At 35.5% G+C, this 11,446-nt stretch overlaps 1 protein-coding gene across 2 annotated transcripts in view; it reads right to left on the bottom strand.

Moving 5' to 3' along the window:
* Window positions 1-7,886: 7,886 nt before the first annotated feature.
* The window catches only part of LOC107745612 (long-chain-fatty-acid--CoA ligase 3-like), a 24,353-nt gene continuing 20,793 nt past the window's right edge, over window positions 7,887-11,446 (bottom strand). For both annotated transcript variants that reach the window (XM_016559515.1, XM_016559516.1), the window contains 3 exons: window positions 11,235-11,349; window positions 10,978-11,135; window positions 7,887-10,016 (listed from right to left, as the gene is read on the bottom strand). In XM_016559515.1, the coding sequence (XP_016415001.1) occupies window positions 9,859-10,016; window positions 10,978-11,135; window positions 11,235-11,349 (431 nt within the window). In that variant the 3' untranslated portion in view covers window positions 7,887-9,858. The remainder of the gene's footprint in view (window positions 10,017-10,977; window positions 11,136-11,234; window positions 11,350-11,446) is intronic.

The raw sequence follows: 11,446 nt of genomic DNA, 5'->3' as shown, positions 1-11,446 counted from the left end.
TCCCCTCTTTTTTTCTATCTTGCTTGATTTCTTGTCTCCATGGTGATCTTCTGCTTTATGTCTTTCACTCATCTCTCTTGTTCACTTGTTCTGTAGGTGCTGAAGTGAGAGGCTGTGTGTGTGGCAGGTGGGTTGTAATAAGGATAAGACTATTGTTTAGCTGTCATTTCTTTCTGTTCCTCTCTATCTGTCTTCTGCTTTCACTCGCTCGGTTAATAAGGCAGATTTTGTGAGTTAGGGTTTGTTTTTAACAACCCTTTATATATATAATTCAAGCAAAGCAGCTGAATTGAAGGGATAGTTGCATTACATTAATGTATTCAGCAGATACTTATTTGGATTCAATTTGTTGTCAGTTTTTACATTCCCTAGGATTCAAACCCATGACCTTGGTGTTGTTACTGCCGTATTTTAACTGCTTTGAACTCATGTACTCACCCTCATGTTGTTCCAAACCCATTTCTTCAGACATTTTCTTACTGATCATAAAAGAAGATAATTATTTTGTTATAATATGTTTTTTGTTTTTGTCACACCACAGCAATACAAAGTGACTAAGTGAGGTGCCATAACAATCGTCTTATCTACAATTCTAGTATTATAAAAATATTATATATATAGAATTTATTTTATTTATTATTTTCAGTTTTATTTATATTTTTATTGTTTTATAATTTGCATGTATTATTGTTTTATACATTTTATTATTTGGTATTTTATAAATGTTATTATTTGCATATTATAAATGATTATTAAATAAAAAATAATAATAATTGTATATTTTGTATAGTAGTAATAATTGTATATTTGTAAATTTTTATAATAATAATAATATCAATTTAATGGAATAATTAATTCAAATAATTTGATTTATTCTATTTATAGTATTATTATTTGAATTTATACAAAATTATAAAAACAATAATATTTTGTATGATTTTATTTTATTATTTTGTATTTTATTTATGCTTTTATTTTTTGCACTTCTTTAATAATAATGCTTATAATTCAGTCAATCAATCAATTAATTAATTAATTAGCCGTTTTTGTCCTACTGTTCACAACCCAATAAAAACAGACATGGATCCCATTTTTTGGTTGTTACTCACCACTCACTCTTCCACTGTTTTAATATACATGAGTCTCAAGATCCAAAACCATCTTATTTACATTTTCTTGTTTATTTTTCTCCAGGTCATCTTTAGTCTTATTATTTGCCCTTTCGCCTTCATTCATTCTTTCTCTCCCTCCTCCTTCACCTTCCTCTGACTCATGAGTCTGAATGACGTGTTCTCTTACGTGTGTGGAGCGGAGGCTCTTTTCAAAAATTATACCTCTAATACATCATTATCCCTAATGAGTTTCTTCTTGTCTCTCTCTCTTACTTGCGGTCTCCTACTCTCTCAATTCTGTTCTGTCCCTTTCAGAACTCTTTTGAGCATTGAAATGGTCACATGTTATGGTGACCTTGTGCTTTTTTTTCGAATGACCAGCATTATGTTTAATGGTCAGATGTGTTGGTTAGCTGCTACATTCACCAGCTGTGATTATCTGCTTCGAATACGTTGTGGAACAGGTTGTCACCCTTTTTGAGCATTTAAGAACCTTCAAAGCTTTCTAGCAGATGCATAGTCTTTAAAATAATATCTTCAGATGGTACAGTCTTTAAGCCTCATTGATATTGAGAATACCCTGCTGAAAAGACTAGCATTGCTGATCACCAGCATATATGGATGTTGTGTTTTAGATTCTGATGTTTCCACCAGGATTTTTAAGCATAACTTTGGTCAACCAGCTTCATCAAGAAGGCTATGCTGGATTTGAGTTAATACATTCATTCAAAAAGATTTTGGGACCAATTAAAGTAATCACAGAAATGGCTTAAATGTTAGTTTAAAGTGAACATCAGTTTGAACATCACTGGTTTACATGCCACCTGGTTTGATATTTTGTTATTAATGAAATGACAATGTAAGTGTCACTTTAAGGGCTAATTTATACCATTGAATACAATATTTATATGGCATTCATGGTATTTATATGGTACTTTAAGGAATGCAATCAAGGTCATGTCCAAAAACTGTGAGACCAAATCTTAAACGTACAATAGTACATTACTACTTTTTTTTTTTTTTTAACCTAGGCTCATTGGAAAAACATGCCTGTGGTGAAGTTTCTGCAAATTACATTGCAAATTATGTTTCTTCTTGCACGTTTTGCAACATTTTTAAAGTAAAATGTTCAGTAAGTGGTACAAAAAAGCGTGTTCAGTTTCATTCAAAACAGATGAATGTGAATCTGGCAACGTTTTATTATGTTGGTTGCTGTACATTTTGTGGCAGTTCGGAAATGAAATGTCTGGTGAGTGGCGCTTAAAGGTTAATGCTCTATCGCATTTGAAAAAATAATATACCACCTACACTAAACCTAACTGGCATGTTGCAAGATATATCTCGCAACTCTGATTTTTTTTCCTCGTAATTTTTGCGACTCTAAGTTTATATCTTTTTTCTTAGAATTGCGGGAAAATTGTGAGATGTAAACTCAGAATTCAGAGAAAAAATCTGAATCTTTCTCGGAATTGCGAGAAAGACAATCAGAATTCTGAATTTAGTATATCTTGCAGTTCAGACTTTTTTCTCAGAATTCTTGCAACAATATGAGATATGAGAAAAAAAACATCATAATTTTAAGATAAAAAGTCACAATTACCATTTTTATTTGTTTATTCCGTGGCAGAAACAGGCTTCCATATAATTGTTTAGATATGTTTTTTTTTTGCAAAAAAAAAAAAAAAGAGGTAGAAGCATTAGAGACTGGTAAATTGGATATACTGTATGTTTGAGTTTCTTGTGAATCTCTGGCAGAGACGGGCTGTGACTCCCACCAGCCCACATCAAACCAGCACGAACACACTGTTGTTATTGTGGCAGATTGTGCGAATTAGATTCCTCATACTGAACATCACAGATATGGTTATAATTATAAACAATCAAGAAATGAGCCAAGCAACTGCATAAATGTGCGTGTGTGTGTTTGTGCGGGGTTTCATGAAAAGGAGCCCAGAAAGTTTTCACACCTTTAATGAATAGAGTTCTGAGAAAAACACTGAGCACTGAGGAGAAAACACAGGAAAATGACCTTCGCTTGCATAGCCGAGCGCAGTTGGAGACTCTCTGTTCATTAAAATCATCCAGCTCTACATCTGCACAGACAGAGAGAGAGCCGGAGGAGGCCTGTACATAAGGAAACGGGTGACAGCCCTGTCACAGTGCGAAAAGTGCCAGAGTTTGACCACACAGTGAGATTCTCATTAGATCTTCCCTTCCCACACGTACACAGAGCGGCCCGCTGACACCCTCCCTTCCTCTATCTCTCTCTCTCTCTTTTGGTAGAAGGGCTATAAATATATCCCAGTGATGACTCATATACCAGACATATCAATATCTCCAACTATGCGCACACACACACACACCTATCTATCTATCTATCTATCTATCTATCTCTATGTCGAGATAATTTTTTAAACATGGCATAAAAATTCATAGAAACTTAGGCCAGTAGCCTATCAACCACCCAGAACACTTTAGCAACTACCCACCATAGCAACTACATAGCAACGCCCTGGCATTGTGGTGGCAAGATTTGGGCAGGCAAGCACCAATCATGTTTTCTTCAGACAATGTGAAATTCCCGTTGCTATTCTGTATTGTAATTTTTTTTTTTTTTAATTCACATCTAAGCTGATGACACTTTGGCAAACAAATGTACAGTTGTTTGTCATGCCAATAAAGCATGCTAAATTGAATTGACACAGAGAGCGAGAGAGGTTGAGCAGCAGTGACTCATATGCAGATGTGCCCACTCCATTTTGTCCATGGGTGTGTGTTAAATGTGTGTATATATATATGGATGCATTTATGTTGGTCTGTGTGTAGGAGTCAATCTAAGGTTTTCCTCATCTTCCCCTGATGATTATTTTGTTTATTGCTTTTCTTCTGATGTGTCATTCTTCATCTCTCGCTGCCAGCACCACAGATGGAGAACAGCAAACACATCCTGACAGTCAGTCTGCTGTCTCTCTCTCTCTCACACACACACACACACCTTCACATCACTGCGGAGTCTGTACAAACAAACTCTGTTCTGTAAACTGGTGATATAATATGAAATATTTCATATTATGCTGTCATTAAAGCAAAAGAGGACAAACCAAATACTGTAGGAAACTTTTTCCTCGTCGAAGCAGAGACCAGGAGACGTTGGGCTATCTTTCATACAGGAGTTACTCTTTATTGAGGACTCGCTGTGCGTCGTTGCAGTCATCCAAGTCTGACTATAGCTCAGCACAGTAGTTTATACCTTTCAAGGGGGAGGGATACATAGAGGTGGAGACAATCTAAACAAAGCATGCAAATGCAGTACAGGAATCAGCCCGTTACCGGAATTTCTCCAGCCCTGATCTCATCAACATAACAGTGTCATTCAAATGCATAGGTGCTAATCCAATCAGCCTGACCGTATCGCCCATACCTTCACATTATCATAGAGACAAAAGCACAGCTGTGCCTTGAGCTTAGCATTCACCTTTAACTTGGGACCCTGCCCAATGGTCAGGAAGTGCATAAAGACAAAAGGTTAATGTCTCAGACACCTGGGCTGCCTGACTTGATCTTCTTAGAATGTCATCATCTTTACCTCAAAATGTAAAACACAATGTACATAACTTTTTCAGTTTATATACTATTACATTGGAACCTAGATATAACATTTGATAAATTTGTAATCCAACAATACTAAGACAGTCTTATATCAATTTTACTGTAAATTAACTTGTTTCTCAAATTATGTTGATGCTACAATTTTTAAATAATTACAATTATAAAAATATAATTTAATAAAAAAAATGAAGTATATTAAAAATGTTCTTGTGGACCCCACTTTAGGTGTATATGTGTTTTTAGGGCCAGTAATTGACAGCGAACCACACTATTGACTCACTGTGTTTGAAGAGTTTTTAATAATGGGGTTTTAATGAACAATAGATGATATGTGGATGCCACAATATTCATTAAAGGTACACGTCATAACTACAAAATAATACATGCTGTTCGAGCGAGGGAGAGTGAGAGAGGCTTCTGAGAATTAGTCATAAATGGAAACTGGGAGAATCATGATGCTTTTGGCAGTGATCCATGTTTACCACAAGCTCCCAGAGGATCCTCTGATAGAAATTCCTTCTCTTGCTCGTCGGCTGCAGCCAAAGCCTGAAATATACCTAAACATATTCATGCAAGATTAAAAATATCTATCTATCTATCTATCTATCTATCTGTCTGTCTGTCTGTCTGTCTATCCGCTGTCCGTCCGTCTTTCACCGTATTTATTGATGATAGCAGTATGTGAGGTTTGATATGGTATGAACGATGCAGTCATTTTGTAGGAATCTGTTCCTGATCCACAGCTGTGTGCAGCGCTTGACTCATTAATTAAAAGAACAATGTTTGATTTGATGTTTCCATCAAATCTTCTATAATGCCATTCACAGACTGTCCTTTCTTTCACAAAGCTGCACTGACTTATCACCAAGTTTCTAAGAATGTCTTTGTCTCCTTCCATCTCCACCTCCTGATGATCTCTATAAAAGACAGTCACTGCCGGCTTATGGCCTTGGTTTCCATGGACACCGATACTTGTCTTAAGGACTGACTTGTTTAGTTGACTCTAGTCTTGTAAAGGCGTGCTTTGAAATGGCAATCTGCCGAGCATTGATATACCGAGCATTGATAAGGCCATCATATACCAAACAAAAATGCAAAACTCTGACGTCAACTGAGTAAGGTCAATGAGACGTGCTTTATATAGGAAAATGTATTCAAAATGTCTTCACTCTTGCATTTGCACAATTCTGATAGAAAATTGAGATTTGTTTAAAAAAAAAAAAAAAAAGACCTTTACAATTAGTTGTAATTAAATTGCCTTTTGCAAATGATATATATTTCTGAGTGGAACAGGACATTCAATGTGCATCTGGGAAAATAAAGTAAATGGAATACACTTTGATTTTTATGTTAACTTTAACTCTAGAATATGGCAAATCTTCAGAAAATATTGCTTGTAAAAAAAATGTACATAAAAAAATAAAATAAAACCTAAAAATGTAATTCATCAAGGGCTAGTCTTCCGAGTTGTAATAAGGAACGTTCAAGCATATTATTATATTAAAATAATAATAATTATTATTATTTGACATTACAAAGTAAATGGAATAAATTTAATTTTTATGTTAACTTTAACTCTAGAAAATGGCAGATCTTCGGTAATATTGCTTGTAGTAATGTTTACATAAAACTAAAAACTAAAAATTGAAGTCATCAAGGGCTAGTTTTCCAAGCCATTATAAGGAACATTCAAGCATATTATTAGATTAAATTAATAATTAATATTATTTGACATTACAATGCTAAAGGTTGTAATGTCATCTTTATTTGACCCTCTAACTCTAGCACTCTCTATTCTAATTCTATTCTTTTTAAAAAAACACTTGTCCCTTTTAGACTTGCACTCTATTCATTTGCTGCTTGTTTTCTTAAAAAAAAAACTAACACTTGGGTTTCTAATCTTTTTGTATTCTATCTGTTTTCTTTTCATTGTTTATACAATTAACAAAAGCAAAAAAGACCTCTAACACTAGCTTGCTCTATTCTTTTGCTATTCTATGTTTTCTTTTTATTTACTATATTATTTAAAAAACCCTTGCTACATGTACTGCGTTAAGCTAACTGAGACTTGTTATAGCACTTGTATATCATTGATGTTTTGTTGATTTTGATTGCTTCCATTGTCCTCATTTGTCTGGATAAAAGCTTCTGCTAAATGTCTAAATGTAAAGGTACAGTAGACTTCAGTGTGATTCTCTCTAGGGTAAATTATCTGATGCTGACATCTACTGGTGAATAACAGTTATGAGAGCCACTTTAATATTAAACTAAATAATATTACATTAAAATACTTTATGATTCTCTTAATTTATATATACAGCTTCATATAAATATACATAAATTATATAAAATACAATTATTTTAAATCATAAATATGAACCTTGGAGCGCTATTCTGAAAAGAAAAACCTTATAAATTCCCTTATTTACCAAAGCAGAAGTTTTCCAAAAACTTTTCTGAAAATAAAGGCACAGATAAATAATACTCAAAAATCCCCTTGTAATTCACAAAACTTTATTCCTTATAACATAGTTTCAAGGCCAAATTACAAATAAATAATGGAGTTGTTTGCTTTTACCTGCTTGTGGTAAGACAGTGACCACTCACACAAAGGAGAAAATACCCCAAACCTGGTCAGTAACAGATTAAACATATTTAATGGAGATATTACATTTGTACATCTACTAAATGCAACTACCTTTATGAATTTCTGACATAAAAGTCATATTTACAGAGCGGGTAACAGAAGTAGAGAGAATTAATCCACCAAACATCCTCTTTGTGTGTCTAGAATGCTTAATAGGCCTGTGTGTAGCCATTAAACATCAAGGACATCAAGAACGTAAAGTAGGATACGGTTAAACACAGACATGTTGATGGCGTAAGCGTGCAACAGGCCGAACTCTGTCATTAAATTCGGTTAGCTGTTGCCAAGGACGTGACTGAAAGGTGAATATACACCAATCAGATTACAGTTCGGCTCAGAAAATCGGGAATAAGGTGGAGCTCTCTCTAGACTAACAGCTGATTGGCCAGATGCTTGTGGCTGGAACAAATGACATCGCAGGATGTAAATGAAGCACAGTCAATGTGAGCAGTACAGCAGCACTAAGAGGGGATGTGTCACTCCCTGAATTCAAAGACAGAAATAAATGATCAAAAGTATAATTTCCTATAAACCACTTTTAATTTCCACTGTGTAAAAAAGGCAATCAACATCCTCCATTGAGCACAGGAAAGGCAGAGTTGTCTAGTTTAGGAACACCATTTGCCTTCAGTTCCTTTTAGGACAAACCAAAATAATAATAAAACACAAACAAAATACTTTCAGTAAAGAGAATTATGTTGTGACGGCAAAGCTGGAGTGTTTCTAGAACCAAAGATTAATCTAAAGCAATCAAGAAAACATTAAAAAAAATGTTCTGATCTTTTCGTCTTGAAAATGTTAAGTGCTGAAAAATCTACATTTTTCACATAAATAATGAATAAATGTACAGATTTAGAAACATTTGCCCCGATTTTGCAAATGCCACATTTATTAATGGCCGCGATACAATATGTTCTTATTCGAAGCTTATTTGTTTGGTTTACAACTCCTGAATCATGCAATGTCAAATGCGAATCATAATGCATCAGTTGTCGAATGATGTAAGTGATCTGCACAGTCTGAAGCAGAATAAATGTGTCTCTTCCGTTACATCGAAGAGGCTGGAGACATTCATGCTCTTGGGACCGGACTGTGCGTATCATTTGTTGTATCTCAGAATACATAAGTCTATTGCACATTCAAATTCATACTTTTCCTCTTTGTTGAAGTCACTAATCGTTTCCTACAATGACAATATCACAATATAATAAAAGAAAACGGCCATTTATAGGTACCCAAACTACTCCACTGCAACACTTGGCTCCCTTGCAAAACATCCATGCAACACAGTGGCTGACATAATATGATCACAAGACATTTTTAGAAAGGAATAAGTTTAAAGGCTTTACAAATTCAGACAAAAACAGAGCTCAAAGAAATATACGCTGTAAGTATGGAGTAATACATCCCATATGTGGGAGAGCAGAGAGGAACGAGGAGTGAATCTTTCAGATGCAGACCTGACGCCAAACTCGCTGACATAGAAATGTACAATTTGGAGCCTGTCTGTGAAATCGGATTATTGTTAAAGTTGCCCTGACAAAAAAAAACAAAAAAAACTTTCTGCAACATCAGTATAAGCGTTCTGTAGTATTAGAGCACGTCTCTGGCTTAAGACTGCTCTCCGTAACGGCTTTGGTGCAGAATTACAACTGCTTTTGTTACATTAGAACAGATATCTGGTGTAATACTGGTCTCTATTGGTCTGGATTGTTAGGTTTTTCTGGTTTCTTTCTAGGTACACAGTCCTCAGTGTGCACTAGTACCTGAAATACATTGTTCATTTCACTCAGGGCAACAGAAACAGCCTTTGGATACAGGTAAACAACAGAAGCCGAAGTTCAAAGTAACAAAATGTCAAGTACAAATGCCAAAGTTCCAGAAAAAGTAACATTGTAACAGTTAGAGAAGCATTCCATACATATCCAAATCTGGCAGCTGTTTCAGACCAAAACAAGTCTCTGAAAAAACAAAGGTCCGAACAAAGCTTACGAAGAAATAAGCAACAAAAAAAATACAGCCAAATTACAAAACGTTTCCCTGCATAGACTCTTGATGAGAATTCAGTGTGACCGCTTCGCAGTAGGGTGGAATCATCAAGCGCATCTGCCTGCAGAACAATGTGAGGGTGGGGTGAGGGGGCGTGCCTATCAAAGAGAGCCAATGAGAGAGAAGCAAGTGGGTGGGGTCCAAAAGTCTCACAGTCTGTAGGTTGTGTTGTCTGTCTTTCAGGATTCACTCTCGTGAATCATCTGAGAAAAAAAAGTGTGTTATTTAGTACCTGCTGCAGCAGGTGGCATTCGCTGTCGTTCCTTTCCCTCTCATCAAACCATAACTGAACGAAAATTCAAGTGTGTCCCTGTTTTGATTGCAGAGCTTCACATGGAGCAGGAAGGCAGAGGATTGTGGGATGTTTTTTTTTCATATATAGGCATTGTGGTATATGGTGTGTCCTAAACCCCACCACCACATAACACCGCCTGGCTTCATTCACTTGCCGCCATACATCCTCTCGATATCGTCCTGATAGTGCGTTTTTAGTTCCTTGCGTTTGAGTTTGAAGGCGTCAGTAACCAGGCCTGTCTCGGGCGTCCAGGGTTCTGCACTCAGACGGATTTTCTTTGGGATCTCAAAGCGTTCCAGTTTACCTGTGAATCAGACCAGAGATTGTATTTAACATTCAGAGCCTTATGATTTTGGGAACTGTAGCTCGCTAAGCTACAAGTATATATAGCAAGAAGCTTTAAAAAGATGAGGTAAAATGCTGTGCATGGTCTTTTGCCAAAGGTTTTGAGTTACATTTAAAGTGAATTAATTTTTATTGGATTTGTATCAGTGAAATGAACTGCCTAAACAAGCCAATTCATCCAAATGAATTAGACTTCCCAACAATACTTGAGAAAGAGGACAGTTTTAAGAGGAAGTCTCTTAAGCTCACCAAGACCGCATTTATTTGATTAAAAATACAGTAAAAACCGTAATATTGTGAAATATTATTACAATTTAAAATAATTATTTTCTATTGTAATATATTTTAAAGTGTAATTTATTCCTGTGATGGCAAAGCTGAATTTTCAGCATCATTACTCCAGTCTTCAGTGTCACATGATCCTTCAGAAATCATTCTAAGATACTGATTTGCTGGTCAAGAAACATTTCTGATTATTATCCATGTTGAAAACAGTTGTTTTACATAATATTTTTTTTGTGGAAACCTTGATACATTTTTAAATATTTTTGAAGTTCAAAATAACAGGATTTATTTGAAATCGAATCAGCTTGATCAATTTAATGCATTCTTGCTGAATAAAAGTTTTAATTTCTTTCAAAAATTCTAGTTATTCTAAGATTTATATTGTAAGATGTATTGTAAAAATCTACATATCGTCAGATTTTCAGATGGTAAGTAAACATCCAGTATGGTTACTTTTTACTAAGTAAAAAGATGCAAAACGGTGATACAGTAAACAAGTTTGGCATTGGCACTGCAATTCAGAAATCTTCCCATCAATCCAATTCAGCATCCATAAAAGCTGTGGCCAATTATAAATTCCGACTCATAAAAAAAAAAAACGGAGACAATTGTTAGGTTGCCCTCTGTTGACAGACCTGTTATAGCCGCGTCTGTGATGATACGTAGAACCTCTTTCTCCATCTCTGCATGGTTGCAGATCTCTTCCCATGATCCTCTGATGCCCTTCTGCTCTGAAAGGCCAGTTAACTGTTTCTGATTGGGCACCACAAACCCAATCACATAAGACTCCTCACTGTGTAAAGAGAAGGAAAGATTTATACATCTCAGCTAAAACACAATACAACATTTATGAATGCATGTTTCTTGTGTGCCCGTGTGTATTTGCACTCACCTGTTGGCATAAGCGCAGATGTTGTCAATGAGTGGGCAGTTTTTGAGCACAGCCTCCACTTTGCCCAAAGACACATATTCACCAGCTTGCAACTTCACCAGGTCCTTCTTACGATCTACACACACATGCCACAACCAGTTAGAGGAACTTAGATAGAAATGACTATGATAACACTTAAAGGGGTCATATGATGCGATTTCAAGTTTTCCTTT

Source organism: Sinocyclocheilus rhinocerous, unplaced genomic scaffold (assembly GCF_001515625.1).
Source record: "Sinocyclocheilus rhinocerous isolate Xijiao unplaced genomic scaffold, SAMN03320098_v1.1 scaffold4183, whole genome shotgun sequence".
Taxonomy (NCBI): Eukaryota; Metazoa; Chordata; class Actinopteri; order Cypriniformes; family Cyprinidae; genus Sinocyclocheilus; species Sinocyclocheilus rhinocerous.
This window is presented reverse-complemented; position numbering and strand designations above follow the sequence as displayed.